Source organism: Daucus carota, chromosome 8, assembly GCF_001625215.2.
Source record: "Daucus carota subsp. sativus chromosome 8, DH1 v3.0, whole genome shotgun sequence".
NCBI classification, from domain to species: domain Eukaryota; kingdom Viridiplantae; phylum Streptophyta; class Magnoliopsida; order Apiales; family Apiaceae; genus Daucus; species Daucus carota.
In genome coordinates, this window is record NC_030388.2 from 19,443,333 (window position 1) to 19,467,260 (window position 23,928).

Here is a 23,928-nt window from a genome sequence, read left to right on the forward strand (position 1 = left end):
ATTTGTTCATAACTCATATTCTATTTATATTTTGAATTCAAATATTTGTCATGTAATTGAAAATAGGAATACAATGTTGTTTATATTTGTTCATAACTCATATTTTATTTATATTTTGAATTCAAATATTTGTCATGTATTGAAAATAGGAATCTAATATAAGAATTGGAGGAATCGATTATTTTATTATTTTTTTGACATACAAATAATCAAGAGTCTAACTACTAGCTCTTAAATTAAAAGGAAGTTTAAGAGCACTAAGAACTTCTTCGAGCTCAATTTTGTTATTATCCTCCTTGTATATCGATTTAAGAGCTAGTTTAAGAGTCTGTTGAAGATGTTCTTACTTCATGATCTTATCATTGTACTAAAATTGCTAAGAGCATTTTCAAAAAACTCTCTAAACAAGCTCTTAATTTCAAATATTAAGAGACGATGCAAAAATGAGAGCTTCAATGTGCTCGTAAATTTTTTTTAAAAATTTAAGATCTCATCATCTCTACTCTCTTATAAAGACCATCTACTAGCTCTTAACTTTTATTTATGAGTATAAATATTATTTTTTCTCCAACTTTAACTCCTACATTTATCTTTTTACACTTCTTTCTCATTTATATGAATAAAATATGAATAAGAAGCAAGTATAAAGAGAAGTATTGAAGTTATTATATTTTTGAATGTCTTAACTCATCTCATATATAATATTATATTTTAAAAAGTGATGTCAGAACTTAATATTTTAAGAATCTTATTTTTTATATTATATTTACGACAGCGTGTTTTTAAACAAACTAGTAAAAGATTTCAAACCCCGCTGTACTCACCATAATTATATATAGCTAGCTAGCCCAAGTGCCCAATTCCAATGCAACTACAACACCAAAAGGCCCATATCTTCAACTCACCCCTGCACTAATCACTACCCTACCCAAACGACACCGTTTCACCACCACCACCAACAACTTACAAATTCAGTCACACCCCCTCCCTCACATACCTGAACCGCATCATTTTCAACCTCCACACTTACGGAAAGAGGGAGAGAGATAGAGATAGGAACGAGAGCGAGAGAGAGCGAGAGAGATGAGTACATACAACTACGTAGTGACGGCGCACAAGCCGACGAATGTTACACACTCATGCGTCGGAAACTTCACTAGTCCTCAAGAGCTCAATCTCATCATTGCGTATGCTTTCGCCTCTCTCTGTATCACTTGTTTGATCTACGCTGCTTTAATTTACGCTTTCGCTTTTGTAATATTATTTCTTTTAGGTATTTGCTAAATTAGGGTTTATAGCTTCGGGTATTGCTTATCTAATAGTTTAGAATTCGCAAGTTCCGATGTGTTTAGGTCAGTTAGTTTCATTTCAAGTCGAGAATTGTTAATTGTTGGAAAACAGAAGAAAAATGATAGCGATATTAGATGACTTATTGTGGCAGGAAGGTTGTGTTTTTCTCGGTTTTGTGGGAGTCAGGACGATTTGTATTTGCGGAAATTATACTACTTGGTGTATCAAAAGAAAGTCCATTGAGAAGATCTTGTATTAGGCAAATAACATGAGAAGACATGTATGATACAAATATGAAGAGGTTTTGTGGTTTCAGTTATAAATAGGATGTCAAAGCTAATTAATATTTGTCTGTATATTAATGCTATCAAAATGTGACATTTTGTTTCCCGTATATTATGTTAATTTGACTTCTCATATGTGCAGAGTCTCATTTTTACTTCTACCGTCAGTCTCATTTTTGTAGGGAAAAATAATTTTTTCATGTGAGGTTACAGAAGTACGTAGATAATTTAGAATCTTTTCTAGACATTCTACATCACTAGGGACTGTTTTAACTAGAATTAGATGAGATGAAATGAAATAGAAAAACTAATTAGAGGAATTTATAAGAAGCTTTCTCAAGTTATAAAGACTTTCTTGTGGAAAACAGATAGTAATGTTAATATAGTTTTTTTTTAATATGATCAAGGAAGAGAAAAATGGCTTGCCTTAGCCAGAATTATTTGTTTATAGAATTTTGTTTTTTGAGTGATTCATAGCCAAGGCAAGTCATGTTTTCCCTTTTGTTGTGTGTGTATTGCACTTCTGATGTGCAACTCCTTCACATTATCATTCTTTTGCTACCTTTTGTGTTTCCATGGACTAATTTTTAATGCTAAACTGAAGTTGCAATATTTCGACAGAAAATGCACTCGGATTGAGATTCATTTACTTACTGCGCAAGGTCTGCAGGTGAGTTGTTATAAGTTACAATGGACTATCCATTTTACACAGTTTTGGTATAGTGTATTCTATCCTTGTACATACCTCTATGTAGTCTTTTCCTGGATTATTGAAATCTAAAAATATATATATCAAATTTAGTATGGGTGCCACATCGAATAACCCTGCTAGGTGACCTTTAGGAGTATATCAATATGGGGTGTTGTTACGTGTAAACTTCCATTTGAATTATTTATGGAAGAGTATATAAGACGAAGCGGAAGCGAGAATTTCAGCTTGAGTTAACCGACCTGATCAAATTCGAGCACCACCAATGATAGACATCAACAGACACTGAAGGCTCTGTAACTTGTTTGTATAGTTTTAGGATGGCTTATGTAACCTCTTCACAAATCAAATAAATAAGTAACAATACCGCTATTTGATGCAGTATTGATAGTCTAATTGATATAGTTTTGTAAAATATAAATGAATTTAATTTTTTACTCAATGGCCTCTTCCACTTGCAAAACAATATCATGAATTTTACTCAAAGAATTGATTACTGTAGTTTCACAAATATGCAAGTCTCGTTCCACTATCTTATTGTTGAAGCCTTTTGTTAAAGAGAAGCACAATTATAATGTTGATTTAGAAACAATGCTTTCTCTATAGTGGCTTTTACTAGTCAAACACAATTAAGGTATCTGGCATCATAAGTTTCTCATTCGGTTAATAATGCAACAAAAAAGATAGGTGGTGGGTTTTACTTTTACTCTTGGAAGCACGGTCTCGAATACGTCGACTCGGGTATGGGGACTCAGGTATTCGCCAGACGTCGAAGAGTCTTGGATATGATACTCAGCAAATAAACAAAAATAAATAAATACTCCCTCTGTCCCTCCCATTTCTTATCAAATGGGTTGGGCACGGAGATTAATAAATATGTATAAAATAATGAAAAGTAGAAAGAAAAGTGGGTGAAGTGGTGGGAACCATTGATTTTTAATGTATGAAAAGAAGATAGTGGAGTAAAAGTAGTGTGAAAAGGAAAAAAAATGGAGAAGCGGTGGGACCCACTGACTATATTTGGTAAGTTTTGAAATGTAAAGAATTGGATGGGACATCCCAAAAAGGAAAGTGTAAAGAAATGGGTGGGACGGAGGGAGTATATATATAGATGTTCATGATAAATTTTGGATAAGTAAAACACTTAACATTTTCATTCGTAAGTCATAATCCACAACAAGTACTGAAAATTTCATTCCTAAAAATAAGTTATAGAGGCAGAGATGATGAGGTTTGTATGTATATATAAAAGGTGTGTGTATATATAGGTAGCTGCTAATAAAGTTGGGTTACAAAAACATTGGGCTGGGCTTTTTCTTACTTGGGCTGAGTCCTAAACGTGTCTGCCCTGAGTCGGGGCCCTCCGTTTTCCCCCAACTTCCCACCTGGCAAGTCTGATATGCACTCAGCCGAGGTCGGGGCCGAGTCCCCGAGTCGGGCGAGCCAGACTCACATACGGCAGCCAAAACGAAGAGTCCGTGCTTCCTAGCTTTTACTTGTGTAAAATGTTTTTTTTTTTCAACTTTGTATTTGTGTCTTAGTGCATGATGTAGGCGGTGGCTGGTGTGTCTTGGTGGCACATGCTTCTTCTACTTGTATTTGTTCCACAATTTTTTACATGGGCACCACCTCCTTGGTGCCTCTCAAGTCAGATGATCCATGTGGCTATATGAACAGTTTTCACATGTTCCATTTTTCGGTTTGGCCTAAAATCTAAAGTTAATTTTATGCAGCCCATGTTGGACGTGCCGATATATGGAAGAATCGCAACTCTAGAACTTTTTCGCCCTCATGTGAGTAAAATGATTCTCTTAATATCTTATGAAGGAAGAATTGGGTTTTTTTCTTGAATGCATTGTCATATACAATTTTTGGTTCTTTAATGGCAGGGTGAAACTCAAGATCTTCTATTCATTGCTACAGAAAGGTATAAATTTTGCGTACTTCAGTGGGATCCAGAGGCAGGTGAAGTTATTACGAGGTATGAGATGCTTCTGTAAACCTAGTTTAAGTTTTTCTATGGGTTGATAGTTAGTTGCAATACAATGGAGATCTTTCCTGTATTCTGGGTGACTGAACATTCTCACTTTACCAGATAACCATAAACTAGTAGCACCCCAAAATTTATTTAGTGCTCATGATGTAGAATAATTGGCATCCTCATTTAGTCATTTTACCAGATACCTTAGATTAGTAGCACCCTAAAATTTATTTAGTGCACATATTGTAGTGTAATTGTTTTTGCACCTGGATTCTTAGAATTGCCGCCACATACTCCCCGGACCCTGTTTTATGTAATTAATGTTTTTTTCTTGACAGTAAAGTGCCTTTGTCATGGTGGGAATATCATTATTGTTTAGGCAGTGGCGGACCCAGGAAGAAAATCCAGGGTGGGCCCAGCTTAAAAAAAAAAGTAACTGAGTGATTATTAAAAGAAGAAGAAAATGAACTTAACTAAAATGTTGAAAATCAAACATTGCTGCTGAATTGGTTTGAACAATGGTGCTTTCATTAAAAATAACGCTACACACACTGAGAGAAGTGAACGTGAGAACTGAACGTATATGCTATAAATCTATACAAAATATACTTGACCTGAAGTTTCAGGGTGGGCCGAGACATGTGCTCGGTCCAACTTCGGTCTGCCACTTTTTTTAGGTCTGCTATTTGCTATTTGCGCACATATATAGACACACTTCAGTGTGTAAAGACCAAATTAATAAGTTCTTCCTTTGTACTCTTAAATATGAGTGCCTTGTGTAAATATAGCCCTGGCAAATAATGTTCCAATTTTAAGTTATAGTATTGTTGATTATTTTTACTTAATAATCGAGAACAAAATAACAAAATATCTTTGCTTTGTGTATTATAATCAGCACACTTGCTAAAACTTATGATATAATTAGACAAGGATACTGCGATTATATGTGTGTATATAGCATCTTCTGGGATGTAAATGAGCATGGTGCCCGTATAGGCATAATTGCTAGAACTACAAGAAAGAGAGATTTGCAGCTAATGTGTTGATTGACAAGTGATACTCACGAGTCAGTATATATGGCTAATCTCTTTATAGTAGCATCTAGACTTGTTATATTATATTGCCCTGATGCAGTATGATTTTTAAATTATTTTCTTTTCTAACCTAAGCATGTCCTTGTGTAGGGCAATGGGGGATGTCTCCGATCGTATAGGGCGTCCTACGGACAATGGTCAGGTAATGATAATTTGGTGGCCTGCTAAATGTTACTGCCTATTTAACCCTATGTTTATACCATGTATTATACATCATGATTCCTGGTGGGTTATTTTGTAGATTGGTATAATTGATCCAGATTGCAGACTAATTGGACTGCACCTGTATGATGGGTTGTTTAAGGTTTTAATCCTAATCCACTAGAATGTTGTCTGATATTGTTTTAAAGTTCTTATCTTTCAAACCAGCTTATGAACATCCTTAATTTCTTATTCTCTACTTTGACATGTGTGTTAATTATGTTAATTTAGGTCATTCCATTCGATAATAAAGGCCAGTTGAAGGAAGCATTTAACATAAGGTATGCTCTCAAAAGTAACTCGTATGTATCTTTTATTTGAAACCTGAATTTTCCAATTTCTCTGACTTTTATGCTTTATGTTTTGCAGGCTTGAGGAACTTCAAGTTTTGGACATCAAATTTCTTTATGGTTGTCCAAAGCCTACAATTGTTGTACTTTACCAGGTGCAAGCTTCGATATACATACTTGCATCATTAAAGTTTGCTTGTTATTTCATTCATGATATTCCCACTGCAGTTTTCTTTTGGGATGTCTACTTGGATATTTAGATGAATATATTACTGATACTCATAACAGTCAATCATGGCTCTGTTTTCCGTCTGCATCATGTAACCTATGGCTACTGCACTTATCTTAATCATTTTGTTGCTTTGTTGCAGGATAACAAGGATGCTCGACATGTTAAAACATACGAGGTCGCTTTAAAAGATAAAGACTTCATTGAGGGTCCTTGGTCACAGAACAACCTTGATAATGGGGCAGATTTACTAATACCTGTGCCACCACCTCTTTGTGGTGTCCTAATCATTGGGGAAGAAACTATTGTGTACTGCAGTGCCTCTGCATTCAAAGCTATCCCAATCAGACCTGTAAGTTTCTGTGCTGATATTATTTGATTCTGCAAAGCTCTTTGTTCTTATACTTCTTTCCAGTGATCTTTTTCTTAGGTCTTTATAAGAGTTATATTATTTGACATATGCTTAATGGATGGTTATTTACCATAAACCATGCTCTATCTTTTCTAGGCCATTACAAGATCCTATGGGAGAGTTGATGCTGATGGTTCGAGGTACTTGCTAGGTGATCATAATGGGCTTCTTCACCTACTTGTTATTACCCATGAAAAGGAGAAGTGAGTGTCACATTCTATTTCTTACCAGTGTGATTGTCTGATTTATAATTGATATAAATAAACTTTTTTTCCCTTTTTGCAATTTATTGTACGTGGCTCTTATAAGTATTTTTTTTTCCCGTTAGAGTTACTGGTTTGAAAATTGAGCTCCTTGGGGAAACTTCTATTGCTTCGACGATATCATATCTTGATAATGCGTTTGTATATGTTGGGTCAAGTTATGGAGATTCACAGGTATGTCAACAAGAATGCTAACTGCTTCTTGGTTCGTATCAGAATTAGTAGATGTTATGCAATTTTAACTGAATGTATTAATTATACGCGAGTATAACATAAGCGATATCTTCGTCGAGTGATTGTTTTTCCAATATTTTAGAACAATTCTGGACTGAAGTAGACATTGGTGGTGTGTTATTGTTCATATATAATGTGAAATATATCAATTATATTCTCAGTGTCCATTTGAGAAACTGGAGTTGTCAAGCATTGTAGTTTCTTATATGGAATCATGGTTTATAAGCAAGTAGCATTTGAAATGTCTGAGGTAGTAGTGGACAATGAGACATGCTTCAATATCTATCAATATTTACTGCTTAATAAATGTACTCCAAATTGTTTTTCTGCAAACAAACTTGTGGTGAAGCTTTTATCTGGGTAATAAACGCAAGGCTTCTTTGGAAAGCACTTGAGGTCATGAATTTACATGATGAATTGACAACATTCCTGAATAAATACAGTTTTTTTTTCCTCGTAGATTGTACAATATACAATAGTATTATCAACTTATTATACTATTGTATATTGTAATTGTGTTTATTTTTGATGCTTTACATGATGGGTGTCCCTATCGTGAAGTATGTTTGTTTGTCTTATAAACTGCACTTGTGCCTTTTCCTTTTCGTCTTATTTATATATGAGAAAGTTGAGCTGACATGGTCACTTTTTGCTACAGCTCATAAAACTAAATCTCCAGCCTGATGCGAAAGGTTCTTATGTAGAAGCTTTAGAAAGATATGTAAATTTAGGGCCAATTGTGGACTTCTGTGTGGTAGATTTAGAGAGGCAAGGTCAAGGTCAAGTTGTAACTTGCTCAGGAGCCTTCAAAGATGGTTCCCTTCGAATAGTACGCAATGGAATTGGGATCAATGAACAGGTTTCTGTCTCAATTAGTTTTTTTCATCACCATTATTTTCTTCACTAAATACCTATTTAATGAGAAACTTATGTGAACTTGCACCTATAGGCATCAGTAGAACTTCAAGGCATTAAAGGAATGTGGTCATTACGATCAGCTACCGATGATCCATTTGACACATTTTTGGTGGTTAGCTTCATCAGCGAGACTCGAATTTTGGCAATGAATATTGAGGATGAGTTGGAAGAGACTGAAATAGAGGGGTTTTCCTCTCAAGTTCAGACATTGTTCTGCCATGATGCTGTTTATGATCAACTCGTACAGGTAATTGCTGCATAGTATTGGGTTCAATCCCTCCTGCACTTCTATAACCCATTACCCATATTACTACTTGCAAATTTAACATGTGTTCGACATCTCCCCCCAACCCCTAGAACTCGTTTATGCTTGTTGATGCATGAAAAAATTATAATTGATCACAAGGTATATCATTCAGAAATAATATGTGAAATCAGTGCGAGTCATACTTCCTTTGCGGTTATAAATAATATTTCAACATTTGTTAATACGTATATTTAAAGTCTGGATTGTGAACCAAAGTGTTATAGACACATGTTATTTATTAGGAAAATTTATGATGCAAAACTTATTTTGCACAAATCTTCACTTTGTCTGCATTCTTGCATCAAAATGATAGACATCGACACAGATTGGTATCTGCATGAACTCCTTTATAATCAACTGGCTACTTCACGCTGTATCATTCATATTCGAAATGAATTGATTCCTCTAGGCATTTCTAGCAAGGACTTTTAGATAGTACTTTATATACGTTTCTCTAAATTGTAATACATAATAATGTATCAAATGCATCTGATGAAGTTGTAGTTGACGCTTGCAAAAAGGTCTGAATTGGGTTCAAGGCTTAACGGTCTTAGAGTTATGCATCCAATGGTTGGATCTGTACCCATGTTAACTCCCACACCTATAGTCGTGTAACACATTGTAATTTTGGAAAGCTTCTATCGATTCACCAAGTTATAATTAATCCTGTAAGTAACTAATCCTCTCCCAGTTAAAAATACTTGGGAAATAATCTAAGGGTTTTGCGTTTATCTCCCACTCCTTCCTTTTCTTTAAAGGCATTTCTGGGTATTTGTGGCCAAATTTATGTACTTGGGCAAAGTTGTCTCAAGTCTCTGACTTAAAGCTCACAACCTGCTGCATAATATGGATTTCTCTTGTATCCTGGCCCTGTTATTTATTGGTTTGTGTTTACAATCTTTCTCCCAGAAAATTTCTTGTTGGGAGTATCACACTTCGTGATGTACTCAAGTAAATATATTTCTTATAATATTGGAGAGTAGGTATGGAGATCAATAATATCACATGAGTACGCTGAATGCAGGGAATAACTATTTGTTTGTTGCTGCTTTCTTACTTATGATTCTTTTGTGCAAATTCTAGTGATGATTTTTTGTCTCTTGCCATTTTTCCCCATTGCCTGCCCAACCAAACTGAATTTTTAATTTTTTAAAGATTTGCTTTGAGTTGAAAACTCACTCGCTTTGCGGTTGCCAATGTATGTCTGTATCAGGTTACCTCAAGCTCTGTAAGACTGGTCAGTTCAACTTCTAGGGAGCTTCGAAATGAGTGGAAAGCTCCACCAGGCTACTCGGTCAATGTTGCAACTGCTAATTCCACTCAGGTTTGTCTCCGTTTTTTTTAATTATTATTTTTTCATTTTTGGTTTGCATTTTCGTTATTATGGTATCTCCAGTAGATGGATAGGAATAGGATTCACCCAAGCAATCTTAATGCTGATTCTCCTGATAATATATGAGTTTCAGCAGAAAGCTGGACCCTATTGTTTTGGTTATGATAGAAAGGTGAAAACCTTTTTTCTTCAATTACTAGAGTTGTAACTTGTAAAAATGTAAGAAGAGATGGTCTTTGGATGGTTCACATGTGTCTCTGTTAATACTGGATTCTTCTTTCTATATTTATTTCACTTGCTGCACTTTATCTGCTGTTTCACAGGTTTTATTAGCTGCTGGCGGTGGCCATTTGGTTTACCTGGAAATTGGTGATGGGATACTGAATGAAGTTAAACATGCACAACTGGAGTATGATGTGTCATGTCTTGACATAAACCCCATCGGTGGTAATTCCAGCTACAGTAGCCTAGCTGCAGTTGGAATGTGGACTGACATAAGTGTTAGGATCTTTTCTCTTCCTGATCTGAACCTCGTTACCAAGGAACATTTAGGAGGAGAGATAATACCTCGTTCAGTTCTTTTATGTACGTTTGAAGGGGTAAGTCTGGGCTTATGATTTCTTGTGTAAACTTCTCACTCAATTTCATGTTTTTTTTTTTAGTGCTTTGGCGACCTGCAGAAGCCGCATAACATGATTTTTGACACTTGGGAAACGGCTTTCAGCCATTAACCATTCCCGTTCCAGTTAACAAATACTGTCATGTGCCGTGTTCTGATGATTGTGTAACATGTCCAAGGGTTCAGTTGTTAAATATTAATGCCCGCGTTAATTAATTTGGGATAAGGAATATAGAATTGTTTAGGTCATTATGTGAAAACACTATGGTGAACAATCTAGGCACTTAATTGTCTTACTTCAGGTATTGTTTGTCATTTAACCTAATTAAGTTAGGAACGAAGCGATCTTCGTTGATGATTAATTTAAGCATATGCCCATTTATTCTGATCACTCGTTAATAATGTGTTGGAAGTTATGAAGTAAAAAGTAATTAATGTCTTGCCACTATGGAGCAATTATTTTATTATTTATTAGCCTATGCCTCTGTAGAAAAAAAGTATTTAGTGTTCGGTGTCCTTGGTGCCTCCATTCCTGCAAGAACCCTTGAAAACATGTTATCATTAGTCTGTACGTCTGTTATTGCTCGATGCTCATAGTTTTCTTGCACCCTGATCAAGTTTGTTGTTTAATGTACCAGATTTCTTACTTGTTATGTGCGCTTGGAGATGGACATCTTCTTAACTTTTTGTTGAACCTGACAACTGGTCAGCTAACGGATAGGAAAAAGGTGTCTCTCGGGACCCAACCAATTACCCTACGAACTTTCTCATCGAAGAGTACTACACATGTTTTTGCTGCCTCAGACAGACCAACTGTCATTTACAGCAGCAATAAGAAACTGCTCTACAGCAATGTGAACCTAAAAGAAGTTAGTCATATGTGCCCTTTCAACTCTGCCGCTTTCCCTGACAGGTGAGTCCGCTTTTGAGTTTTCCAAAGAGTCATTATATATTTGCTAGATGCCTCGATCAGTAAGTGGTAAATTGTAATCAACTGTAGCTTCTGCTCTGTCAGTTGGGTTCCTGAAATCAATTTGCTAATATATTGAGATCTTTTTGTTGCTTTCTCGTTAGTGCTGTTCATGTTAGCGTCCTCTTGCTAATGCTATTCATGTTTAACGCCAAATTATGTTACTCTGACTGGGGTACATGGTGGGGGACACAAGTATACAAGTGCCTTTTTAGGTATTTTATAAAAATTTGCAACTCGATGACACTGTCTTAACTTTTGTCCACTAGTAAGAGGTCAGATCATAATTTATCAAATTATTAAATTTCATCCATAAACATCGTAACTAATAAAAAGAGTTACAAATTCATTTATATTAGCAGGAATAAAGAAATGTAATATATTATAATTGTTAGTACATGTTTAAAGATATTATCAGTATATATATTGAGATATTATTACAGGTTTGTATTTGATAGACAGGTTAAAGTAATGCATGATTTTTGGGCTAGCAAATTTGAAGATGTTTAAATTCAATGACCGTTATTATGATATGATGAGGTTCTCTTCTCTTACATAAGTTCTTTTCAGTATGACACAAGCACCTATTTAGGTATTACTTGCCTCTTATCAGAAGTTAATTAAGATTAGCCAAACATACACTATAGTCAGAATGCTATAATATGTTTAAGGGGGAAGCATTTGGACAGTAGCAAGACAGACACTGAAATACTTAATATTTAAACAGATACATACCTCTGTGTGGTATCTGAGATACATCTACATTATACTATTGTTCTGTTTGTAAATGCAAAAGATGGAAATAGAAATTAAAGCAAAATTGCATCTTTTTCTTTTCGTCACGTTACTGAGAGAAATCCTAGTTTCTCTACAGTCTTTTATCTTACAACAATAAGTATGGTACAAGCTCATATATTGAACCCATGAATATATGTTGTCTTCTGTATTTTTCAACATCTTCATTCTGGAATGTTCTCTCGCGGCGATGAAGACATTCTAATTTGAGACCAACAAATCCAGTATGGAATTGTTTTGTGTTGTGACACCTCTACTCGGGCACAGAGAATGGGGACGTGATATTTCTGAGCACAACAAATATTTTACAAATGTGGAAAATTAGTAGAAGTCTTTGTTCATATATCACTGCTACTTTAGTGTTCAAACTGTTTTGAACTAATTCAATTGCCTCATCCTAGTAGCAATTGTCATAACTTAGTACCCCATAAGGTTGTAGTTATAAATCTCAAAATATTACTCTCTGCTCCTTAATTTACATATACAATCAACTCAAGATACTTTCAGATCTTACATTTGGCAACCAATAAATTGATACATGTTACACAATAGACACAATATATATGTTGGTCTTGTGGGTCCTTTTTAAGTCTGTGTTTGTCAAGGGAACTGGGATAGTTCAGTAGCTAACAATATACTAATATAGTCCTTTCTGATTACCTTTGATAAATTTGGCCAATCTCGAGAAGAGAGTAGAGAACTTGCCTTGGTCCTCAGATATCAGTTAAAGTTAAAAATTACTGTTTTAGATTCTTTAACACCTGTCAACCGATCTGGTTACAGTTATAAACTACAATATAGCTTTATGGTCATCGTATATAATTTGGCACGGCTCTACAATAATATCTGATCATATTAATGAAACCAATGATGAAATACTTATACCTCATACTTATTTTGGAACTAATGTATATGGTCTCTGAAAATTATTTGGTTTTGCACATCTTATAAAGCTACAAAAGCGGGTGTACGTGTAATCGTGTATGATGGTTGGTAAGAATATTGATGATCTTTTTGTACAAACAGGATGAACTGGAAATATTAGTATATGCCTAAACCCTTTCTAAATAATGCCTTTGTAGTACTACGAATTTCTGATGATGCCTTTCTGTCTCTGAACAGCCTTGCAATTGCAAAAGAAGGTGAGTTGACAATAGGCACGATTGATGATATTCAGAAACTTCACATTCGTTCGATCCCACTTGGGGAACATGCACGTCGTATCTGTCATCAAGAGCAATCTCGGACTTTTGCCTTGTGCAGTGTAAAGTACAACCAGTCTAGTGCAGAAGACACAGAGATGCACATTATACGCCTGTTAGACGATCAGACTTTTGAGTTCATATCAAGTTACTCACTTGACCAGTTTGAATATGGTTGCTCCATTCTGAGTTGCTCGTTCTCGGATGATAATAATGTCTATTATTGCGTTGGGACTGCATATGTTATGCCAGAGGAGAACGAACCAAGCAAGGTTAACATTTTAAATGCATACTGTTTTTTTATCAATACTTGATTCTTACATTAAATAAGGAATATGCACAGATTTTTTGATTAGACCATTCGTGACGTCCCATAAGTTCTTATAAGTGGACAAGCTATATAGGTTGCGCTCATTTTTGTTCTTTGTATTTCTATTATGTGTAAACAATAGGTCTGCACCTCATAATTTGACTAGTAGATACTACTCTCATTTTAGTACTCAAACTTTTAATATCGTCTCTGGATAAAGAAAAGGATAGGGTCTCTCTGCAGAACTGGTGACAGTTACCTACTGGATCATCTGGGTGCTTCTATCTTATGTTTCAGTCTCCAATTGATGCATTAGTTACTGATGTCAAAGGATAGTTATGATTATATAACTATATTGTTTTTTTGGTTCCTACATTCTCTTATTGATTGTATTAATGTCATGGTCAGCAAGCTGCCTTGTAGCATAAACTTGTGTGGTTTTTGATTTAGTTCCTTTTAATTGTTAAATCACCTTTGTCTGAATCTGCTGTTCATGAATTTTAGGGGAGAATACTGGTATTCCTAGTCGAAGATGGAAAGCTGCAGTTGGTTGCAGAGAAAGAAACCAAGGGTGCTGTTTACTCCCTAAATGCCTTCAATGGTAAACTGCTTGCTGCTATCAATCAAAAGATTCAGTTATACAAATGGATGCTTCGTGATGATGGTACCCGTGAGTTGCAATCTGAATGTGGGCATCATGGACATATACTTGCTCTATATGTACAAACTCGAGGAGATTTTATTGTTGTTGGCGACTTGATGAAATCTATATCTCTGCTGATTTATAAGGTAAGCATTTATGTCAGTATACTAACCATTGACCTCTCTGATTATGGTGCCTCAAAAAAATGCCCCCCCCCCCCCTCCCCACCCCTCCCCCATTGAAATTCATGCGATTCTTAATAGATTTGTTTACTTTTAATTTCATTGCTTAATTTACTATTTGGTGGTCTTTCAGCACGAGGAAGGTGCTATTGAGGAGCGAGCCCGTGACTACAATGCTAATTGGATGACAGCTGTCGAGATTCTCGATGATGACATTTACCTTGGCGCTGAGAATAATTTTAACCTTTTCACAGTCAGAAAGAACAGTGAAGGTGCCACTGATGAAGAGCGGAGCCGTCTTGAGGTGGTTGGTGAATACCATCTTGGCGAGTTTGTTAATCGGTTCAGACATGGTTCCCTTGTCATGCGAATGCCAGATTCAGATGTTGGCCAGATTCCAACCTGCATTTTTGGAACTGTTAATGGTGTCATTGGGGTAGTTGCCTCACTTCCTCAAGATCAGTACAGTTTCTTAGATAAGCTTCAGTCTAATTTGAGGAAGGTAATAAAGGGCGTTGGAGGATTGAGTCATGAACAATGGCGATCTTATTCTAGCGAGAAGAAAACTGCAGATGCTAAAAATTTCCTAGATGGGGATCTGATCGAATCATTTCTTGATCTTAGCCGAAGTAAAATGGAAGAGGTTTCAAAGGCTATGACTGTACCGGTGGAGGAACTTATGAAGAGAGTAGAGGAGTTAACCAGGTTGCATTAATGTTGCTGCTTGATTCTATGTCTGCTTAGTTGACTTTTTTCTTTTCTCTTTGCTAAATTTGTCTTTTTTTTGCTTGTGAGGTCTGTAATTTACTTTGTTAAACATGCAACATCTTTACATTACTGTACGCTCTGTAAGTGTATGCTGTTTTTTTATAGATTTCTTTTATTGTATGTCTATAACTTTACATTTCTCTATTCTGATTTCTGCAAACAGTTCGTGTACATTTATAAATTTCTTGGTTTTGTTTATTTTGAGTTGTATTACCATTTTTTCTTGGACATTATTCAACTCCAAAGCAGCCAATAGTCTTATTAAAGGAAAAATATCATTAATTAAGAAATATTAGGTCGGATTTAGACCTTGCCAGGTTGATCCCACTAGTGTATCACTTGCATAATTGCTTTTGAAATAATCACAAAATTATGTTCTCGAGTTCAACCTATCATTGACATTCAAGGTCTGCTGGTGCAATATCTCTGTTTTTGCTAGAGTTTTACATAGGCGTCCTGTTAAAGCACCTGGAACGGTGTCAAGTTAAGGCATCTCAGAATGATTTTGATAATGATTTAGTGTCTTCAGGAGTGTTTATGAGTGCTTGCTTGTTAAGGCATCTTGAATGATTTTCATAATGATTTAGGATATGTTCAGGAGTGCTGTTTGGAATTGTTGTGTCGTGTCGCAATGGTCAAAAAATGTTGTTCGGGAGTATTTCTTTGATAGAGCAACTCCATGTTTGAAAGTTAAGCAACTCTTCTGCCGAAACGAGCTAATAGCTCATCATTCTTAAGATAAATTCAACATCGTTTTCTTGTGATCCTTAATTAAGAATACGTTTGAGATAATTCCAACATCGTTTTCTTGCGAGCCTTAGTTAAGAATACGTTTGATTTATCCTTAGTTAAGAATACATTTGCAAATCAAGTTCAATGTAAGAATGAGAGTGTGTGTATTTAAATTTCTCCGTGATGCGCACTGTGTTTAAATTTTTGTAATAGGTGAGCGATTAAATTCAAAGCTTATCGCAAATTCCAGAGGCGCCGATCCGATGGGCCCCGCTCAACAACGCCCCTCCGGTGAGATTCATGTCATCGTGGCCCCATGTTTGCCGGCAAAACCACCGCTCTTCTCCGTCGTGTCAAATCTGAAGGCGCCAATGGCAGGTCTCTTCTAATTTTGTTTTAATTAAAAGCTTGACGAGGAAACTTTATTATATATACATCAACGCTTTTACTTTTACCGAGTTCACATGAGATTATCTCAATCAAGGTGTTAAAAGATAATCAGGTGGAACCTCTTTCAATCTGTTTTGCCTCTGCGTGTTGTTTTTACAAATATATATATAAATATTAAATATCACATCTTTCTTTTAGTTTCTTTCAGAAGACAGAACAGCTAGTACCGATGTTTCTCGAACCTGTGGGGATAGTTACGGTGTCATATTGGCTGTGGAAATTATTCGTGGTTCTGTTATTATTTTATCGATTTTGTATATATCTCTTTTGTTTATCTTTCTGTTTTGCAGATTGGGCTTATTTCAATCACCGCGGTGACTTGTGTTAAATATATATATTTGTGTTATTCTGGTATTGTTAATTGTTATGGATACAGGAGCTTCTTGCACAATAAGATCGTAACATCCGTGGTGGTGGTGGAGAGATTCAGAAGGGGCGGAGATGAAGAACGCTAATTTGGCGATAATTGTGCCTTAATTAAGAATATTAATTATTCTTAATTATGGGTTTTTAGTACCATTTATGGCGACCATAATTGGGGCATTTATGGCCCATAGAGGCATTTAAGTGCCATAATGATTGGCTCATTTATGTCTTTATTTTAAAAAAAATCAAATTTACTCATATTTCTTTTATTCGATTTTGTCTTATTTTCAGGATGGTTAAAAAAGATTTTATGTAATTACTTATGAAAGCTGCTTCCGAGAAGACGCGAACCCTGGTGTACAAGATATTTGAGCTATAAACATTGTTAGCAGGGAATAAAGAAGATATTTTTAGTCTATTTTGTAAACAATGTTATTTTGTAGGGCACTCTTTTTCCCCCTTGAGCTTTTTCCCCATAGGGTTTTGCTCTTGAGGGGTTTTAACGAGGCCTTTTTTTGTGGGTTATCTCTTCTGACTTGAAAGGCTATGTTGTCTAAGCTTCCGGAGTATTTACATACTTTCGGTTAGATGATATACCTTCTTGAATGAAGGAAACTCTGTCCATCCGGATTTTGTAACTTCCAATCATGGTATAATACAACCGTCTTATGACAAAAAAAAAAAAAAAAAAAAAAAAAAAAGTTCAATGTAAGATGACAAGTCGAATTAACATAATTATTTAATATATAAGAAGATTAATTAATGATATTTAATAGTTGAAATATTATGAATAATAAAATAATTTATTTAATGATACTTATCCAACTATATGATTACTAAGGGTACATCTGATATTTTATACCTATGACTAATTATAATCCTATTTAAATATCAATAGATGTGAAATTAATGCAGAACATGAAAAGGATTCCAAATCTTATAAGATGCAGACCTCGTTGATTATAATTCTATTTAAATATCAATGATCATCAAATCATCGTACTCTTCCTTTGGTTCGTATCAATATACTTCTTCTATAAGTAGATTACTCTTTTTTCTCTGCTATATGCGGTCCTCAGTTTTGCGGTGATTGAATTTGTTTGCTTGTTTTTATTTTTGCCACAACGAACCTAGTCTAAATTGATGAATTGACTTGTTTTTTCCTCACATTGACCCCTATGTACTTTAGTGGTGTCGGAATCAGAATTCTACAAACGAAGTTAGGATCTTAGAATGAAAATTCAGAAAGCTGATTGAGTGCTAGGTTTTGTAATTTTTCGCATTCGACCTAGACTTGGAATTTAAAATCATATAAAATCTGTGTAAAAGATCTCAGAAACCTTAATTCTGTCAATCTTATTTTCCTTTCATCTTACAGGCTAACCTGAGCTCCCTGAGTCCCTGTTATTGTTCCCAAGTATGGAGAGAAAGGCGAGAAAAGTAAGCGATACGAGTATTGCATCCATTCATGATTCGATTATGATTAAAATCCTATGTTACCTTCCGGCAGAGAGTGTGATCAGATGTCGTTTTGTTTGCAAAAGCTGGGATACTTTGATATCTACACCTGAATTTGCACAAGCATACTCTTCTAGCGGAATATCACCTCTCCAGTTTCTCTGCTTCATGTTGCAGGACTTTATTTGAATTTTAAGATACTTGTGGAACCTACGGTTTTATTGAAAAAAGGCCGATTATAGTTTGGGTTTGTCAGGTGCTTGTCCGTGTACCTCTGCTAAGCACTAAAATATACTCCCTTCCTCCCATCCATTTCTTTACACTTTCCTTTTTGGGATGTCCCACCCAATTTTTTACATTTCAAAACTTACCAAAAATAGTTAATGGGTCCCACCACTTCTCTACTTTTCTTTCCTTTTCACACTACTTTTACTCCACTATCCTCTTTTTATACATTAAAAATCAATGGGTCCCACCACTTTTCCCACTTTTCTTCTTTTTTTCCACTATTTTATACATATTTCTTAACCTCCGTGCCCAACCCATTCGATAAGAAATGGGTGGGACGGAGGGAGTATAATTTTGGTGTACATTGATTGATGCGATTGTTGTGAATATAGGGGTCTATCAATTATTAAAAGATGTAAACCAATCAAAACAAGATAAATATATCAAATTTTGTGCTTATTGCGTGACTATGAACATATTATTGAAAACCCATCGTGATTTTCTGGTTTTTGATCGATTATTTGCTATCTGTTCCGTGTCTGCGAGTTCACCTCAATTTTTACAGGAATTGATGCATACTGTTTCTTAATTAAGCAATTTGATGCTTATACCAAAGAGTTTTAATTATAATACTCCCTCCATTTCAAAATAATAGTCACTTTGACTTTGTGCACGTATTTTGAGGTGTAAAAAAACCATACTTCTACACATTATTTTTGAAATTTTCTTTTTCTGAATAAAAGTTAAACATCTCTATTTTTATTCAGAATTTTTTTTTTTCAAAAAATAACATGTAGAAGTATGTTTTTTTTCACCTCAAAACACGTGCACAAAGTTACTATTATTTTGGAATGGAGGGAGTATTAAATAACTATTAATTCAGTTTCTTAACAGACATATATCTAATATCTACTATCTACTATAACTATTATACGAGAACATCACTTTTTCCTGAGCAAATTAATTCAAGTTTAAATGTCAATATTACCCTTCCAAGCCTTACTCCTTTCGTTATAATCAGACTGAACCTGATTAAAATGACGGTAAAACCCCTCCGAGCCTGAAAACATCCCTTGTCCTGTGTTCGCTTAGCGTGGATATGCTCTCAGCCCTCTCATCTTTTTATCTGATTCAGACACCGTGTTACGTCGGAGAAGAGATGATGTGTTCTGCGACTTGGTGCTTCTGTTCCTGGCGCTGTAAACCCTATCAAACATCGGGTCCATTGATATAAGACTATTTTTGGAGGATAATAGGTATGTCGTGTTTGATGGATTGTCTGGATCAGTTTGATTTGTGTTTTGTGTCGTCAATTGTGTTCTTGTGTTTATATATGTTATTCTCTGTTCTTTTAAAAGGATATTATGGATGTGAACATCAGCCTTTCGGTCTGTGTATGTACCGAGTATGTGGTTTGGAAAGAGTGGAATAGGAGTGATTTGTAAGAAAGTTAGGGTCTTGAGTAATTTGGGGTTTACATAGATGTAATTGAGTGGTGAACAGTACATGTCCTTTGGATTGAGTTGATATGAGAGATTTATTTTTTGATTTATTTAAAAATTGGTACATCTTTTGATAGCTATTAGTTTAGTTGAATTGATTCTTGCCTTCGTCCTGCAGCTCCTGAGATGTTAAATGTATGCAATATATGTTACATCAGCACTGACATTCCTTAGATGAGGATGAGAATTGGGGAGTTCTAGATTTTTTTATGATGCTATCCTATTGAGAGAATTAAGTTTAGGACTTTACAGGTGTATCATAACTTTTTACATATCTATCTGCATATCATACATATCATCGACTTGAAACCAATGAAGAAGAGTAATCAGACATACTTTTAGTTTTTATGATTATATACTCCCTCCATTTCAATTTACATGTCCACTTTTAAAGGAAAAATTTGTTTCAAATTAGTTGTCCACTTCAACTTTCAATGCAAAATCATATTTCCAAAGTCAGTTCTACTCCACATATCTCTTATTTATATTTCCTAGATCAATATCATTCCACATATTATGATCATTTAATGCAATTAATTTGTGAACATCCACTTTTCTTAAACTTTGTGACTTTTTGAAAGTGGACATGTAATTTGAAACAAATGGAGTACTCCCTCTGTTTTTTTTTATATGACGCTTTGACTTTTGGCACACACTTTTAAGTGCTTTGACCGGGTAGTTAAAAATATTATTTTTAGAATTTTCTTTTTCTGAATAAAAGTTTTGATCATATATTATTATTCAGAAAAAAAAAATTTAAAAAATAAAATTTTTAACTACCCGGTCAAAGCACTTAAAAGTGTGTGCCAAAAGTCAAAGCGTCATATAAAAAAAAACAGAGGGAGTATTATTTTTGTGGAGCTGCAAGAGCGTTTGATTTGTTTTTAGTGTCTTCATTTCCAACAATGTACGGACGAGTTAGCGCGCTTCTGTAAGTCTGTTTGGATCAGTGCTCCGGTCAACTCTACCCATGCTGCTCTTCAAGTTGAATACCTCGCTAAGGTCTTTTAACGAATGTGTTTTTGAGTGTATGTGTAGATTTTTATTCGAACTAGAATGTTTTAGCGTGAACTAATATCAGTAGTGGTTTATTTGAACTAATATGAAAATTTAAAGTTCTCGATAATGTGACTCTTGTGTGTTGTAATGTTTATTATATTGTGTGCTTGTACATGTAAGTTGCTTTGGTTAAGAATATTTTGGCGTATGATCTCGGGATATAGCTAGCCATATATCAGTAGATTAATTGAAATAGATAATGTGATCATTATATGAATTAGAATAGATTTTGAGTTCTCAGTGATCACGATATACAGTACAATGAGTAGAGTAACCAAGGTCAGTAATGGACATATGATATAAGTGATAAATTTGGAATTTTGGATTTTTCAGTTCTTGGTGTTCCCACTAGAGCGGTACTATGTGTAATCTATATGAAATGGATATTACGTGCAGGAAATTGAGAAGGTTGGTGATACATCAGTGAGTATATGGTCTGAGCCAACGGTTAAGCGGAAGACAAAGATTGTGTGTACAATTGGTCCTTCAACAGATACACGTGAAATGATCTGGGAAGTTGGCTGAGGTGTTACGAGGATGAATATGTCTCATGGGGATAACGCAACTCATCAGAAAGTTCTTGATTTAGTTAAAGAGTATAATAACGAGCATAAAGATAATGTCATTGCAATCATGCTTGATACCATGGCAGGTTTTATTCATTTCCTAAAATATGTATAGACAGGTTCTGTTTGTCAAAGAAAATTGGATAATTAAATACACTCACGCACCGGTCTTGTCTTTGGCAAGGTTCGGACCCTCGACATTTTGTACAAGAGCGAGAGAGATACTATAATGATGCATATTTCTAACTTAGGGCGTTAATTTGTATCAGGCCCCGGAGGTTAGGACTTAGGAGTGGGGACTTGCCTCAACCGGTAATTTTAGTGCTCGGACAAGAACTCACACTTACAATTAGAAGAGGGGTCGGGACTACTAATTGTGAGAGTGTTATTTATGATGATTTTGTTAATGATGTTGATTCCGGAGATATGCTCCTCGTTGATGGTATGTCATAAATCATAATGCTCTGTATCTTATTTCCATTAGCTGTATAATCTGAGTTACCATTGCAATTATTATTTTTCTAGTGTCGTAACCATACTACATGCTTGAAATTGCTTGATATTTTCAGTCAGTCAGCTTTCTATGTAAAGCATAACCATGAATGCCACTTGGATCATGGGATTTGAACCCGGTAAATGGGAATGGGAATAAGAAATTCACTGAAGCAATTGGAATGAGGTGATTTTGTTTGCCTGCTCTAGGAGATTCATGTTAATTATATTTTTCGAGACATTATTAATTGTATTATATTCATGCTGTAAGGATGATTGTTTTACTTCACTCTCCCAACTTTAGGACACTCTTTTTACTTTGGCGTAAATGTTCCTTCCAAGTTTTTTCCATCCTTTAGGCAAGCCATTTGAAATTTACCATTCGTAGTCAGTGTCAGATATATTTTTTGATTTCACGTTTAGCATGAAATTGGTCAACAAAAGAAAAGTGCGTGAAAATTCCTTTCTCTTATGCTGATTTTAACTACTAATGTTTTCAGATTTGTCAGTAAAGGCTGCAAACTCGTTCGATGTGGTTCTGTAGTACCAAGTTTAAAGGTGTCCAAGGATGACCTTACAAAACTTGTAGAAACTATTGATGAATGGATCTGTCCTCGCACTGGAATACGAAATCGACAGGTTATTTTAGGTGAGAATTTCTTACAGCAGTTAAGTGCTAATCTGTATCCAGTACTTGACTCTTTTGTGAAACAAATTTAGTGGTTGCTGCACATTAGCATAGTAGACTATGTTTTGAACAATGTTGCATATCTTGGTGCGCTTCAGAATTAGAATTGATCTACAACAACATTATCTATTAGCCACAGGGGCATGGGTCTGGCCTGTTTATATATGATAGGCAGATGCCTCGGGTATTATATGTTACTTTAGGTTATTAGTTCTCTTTCTATAGTCTACAGGGATTTAGTTTTTCAGGCACAAAAATTGTCTTGAACGACTCTTTTGTACAGACTCAATTTTCCATTTTTTTGGTGACAGGTTAAGGATCCTATCCTTCAGTACACTAAGCGCCAGAGAGACTCGCCTACTGCATATATAACTTGAATTTGCTTTCTTCCTTTATTTGTTGAACCTGGTGATTCGTAAGTGGATATGTAATATATCTGATTATTATGCTTATTATGTTAAAAGTTCAGACTTCTGATAACACTTTCCAAATCTTTTTTGGAGTCCAAGTACGACGATAAATGGCAACTGAAGGAGACCTGGTTTGTTCATCTACGTCCATATCTTTTATGTTACTACCTTTCTATATTTGTTTCTAAGATTCATTATGAATTTTGATAGTAACAGCAGCAAGTGATTCATTGAATTAGAAGGCAGTAGCAGCAGTACTATTAGCTCTTAGTTCAGATTTCCACAGGCCAACATACTTATATATTAGGTGCTGAGTCGTTGCTGAAAACGACCACCAGTAAGAATCTGAATGCGGTCACAATATATTGATAAACCGAACCAGTATGCAGCAACAAAAAACCAGCTTTGAGATTAGGGTACGATTCCATCTGACCAAGTTAAATAAATTTTCGGGCTGTGAAGTTTAAACTAATCTGTTCAGAGTTTGACATGATGAACCTTTAGCTAGAATCTCAGTGGCTTCGAATTTGTAAGTGTTTTGCATCAACATTGCCACGAGCATTCAGCAAAAACCGAAACTACATTGTCTGGCCAGTTCCTGTAAATTGATTTTATAAATCAGTGATATTACTGATCTGAGGTCACATGTTACCAAGTTTCCAGCATGAAGAGGCAAAGCCACCTACTTCTAGGTGGTACCATTTTTCTGACATGTAGTGTCAAAATTACTTTGCGGTCAAGCCCTTGCAATTTCAAATTATGTTCAAGGATAGTAATATGTATTTTCTTTTTATAATTTATCGATTGCAGAAATTTAAATATTCATACACATGATGCTATGAATTCAAAACTTATTCCGTACATCCAAGCCAATAAGTTGTAGTTTAGTCCCTGACTTCAGCGTTGGTATCAAGTTTGGGAACAGGACATAAATTTTATTCTT

At 35.1% G+C, this 23,928-nt stretch overlaps 2 protein-coding genes across 6 annotated transcripts; both read left to right on the forward strand.

The window, feature by feature from the left end:
- The first annotated feature begins 924 nt into the window (after positions 1 to 924).
- On the forward strand, positions 925 to 15,154 carry LOC108199412 (DNA damage-binding protein 1). The gene is made up of 19 exons (XM_017367215.2): positions 925 to 1,187; positions 2,196 to 2,244; positions 4,017 to 4,076; positions 4,173 to 4,264; positions 5,449 to 5,500; positions 5,600 to 5,662; positions 5,791 to 5,840; positions 5,929 to 6,004; positions 6,221 to 6,430; positions 6,587 to 6,693; positions 6,819 to 6,927; positions 7,646 to 7,846; positions 7,937 to 8,152; positions 9,426 to 9,536; positions 9,869 to 10,144; positions 10,803 to 11,077; positions 13,052 to 13,403; positions 13,946 to 14,230; positions 14,400 to 15,154. Exons 1-19 carry the CDS (start codon positions 1,084 to 1,086, stop codon positions 14,979 to 14,981), a joined length of 3,270 nt encoding a protein of 1,089 aa, XP_017222704.1. The 5' UTR covers positions 925 to 1,083; the 3' UTR covers positions 14,982 to 15,154.
- Positions 15,155 to 19,304: 4,150 nt separating this feature from the next.
- Positions 19,305 to 23,810, forward strand: LOC108197619 (beta-ketoacyl-[acyl-carrier-protein] synthase III A, chloroplastic). 5 transcript variants are annotated; one of them, XR_001802039.2, is made up of 7 exons: positions 19,308 to 19,524; positions 21,226 to 21,481; positions 21,665 to 21,837; positions 21,965 to 22,074; positions 22,388 to 22,536; positions 22,887 to 23,116; positions 23,196 to 23,810. XR_001802039.2 is itself a non-coding variant. In XM_064082450.1 (6 exons), the coding sequence occupies exons 4-6, from the start codon at positions 21,998 to 22,000 to the stop codon at positions 22,889 to 22,891; spliced, it is 231 nt and encodes a 76-aa protein (XP_063938520.1). In that variant the 5' UTR covers positions 19,309 to 19,524; positions 21,226 to 21,481; positions 21,665 to 21,837; positions 21,965 to 21,997; the 3' UTR covers positions 22,892 to 23,810. The 5 variants fall into 5 exon arrangements, 2 of the variants coding, with proteins under 2 accessions (XP_063938520.1, XP_063938521.1); XR_001802040.2 differs by having other exon boundaries at positions 23,202 to 23,810; XR_010286128.1 differs by having other exon boundaries at positions 19,305 to 19,524; positions 21,226 to 21,579; positions 22,887 to 23,810.
- Positions 23,811 to 23,928: the final 118 nt, after the last annotated feature.

What these genes read in the sequence shown, in the direction of transcription:
- LOC108199412 (XM_017367215.2), top strand. Translation starts at nt 1,084, where the DNA reads ATGAGTACATACAACTACGTAGTGACGGCGCACAAGCCGACGAATGTT. An exon ending in GTCCTACGGACAATGGTCAG is followed by an intron (nt 5,501 to 5,599) that starts GTAATGATAATT and finishes GTTATTTTGTAG; the next exon opens with ATTGGTATAATTGATCCAGA. An exon ending in AAGGAAGCATTTAACATAAG is followed by an intron (nt 5,841 to 5,928) that starts GTATGCTCTCAA and finishes TATGTTTTGCAG; the next exon opens with GCTTGAGGAACTTCAAGTTT.
- LOC108197619 (XM_064082450.1), top strand. Translation starts at nt 21,998, where the DNA reads ATGCCACTTGGATCATGGGATTTGAACCCGGTAAATGGGAATGGGAAT. An exon ending in ACTGAAGCAATTGGAATGAG is followed by an intron (nt 22,075 to 22,387) that starts GTGATTTTGTTT and finishes TAATGTTTTCAG; the next exon opens with ATTTGTCAGTAAAGGCTGCA.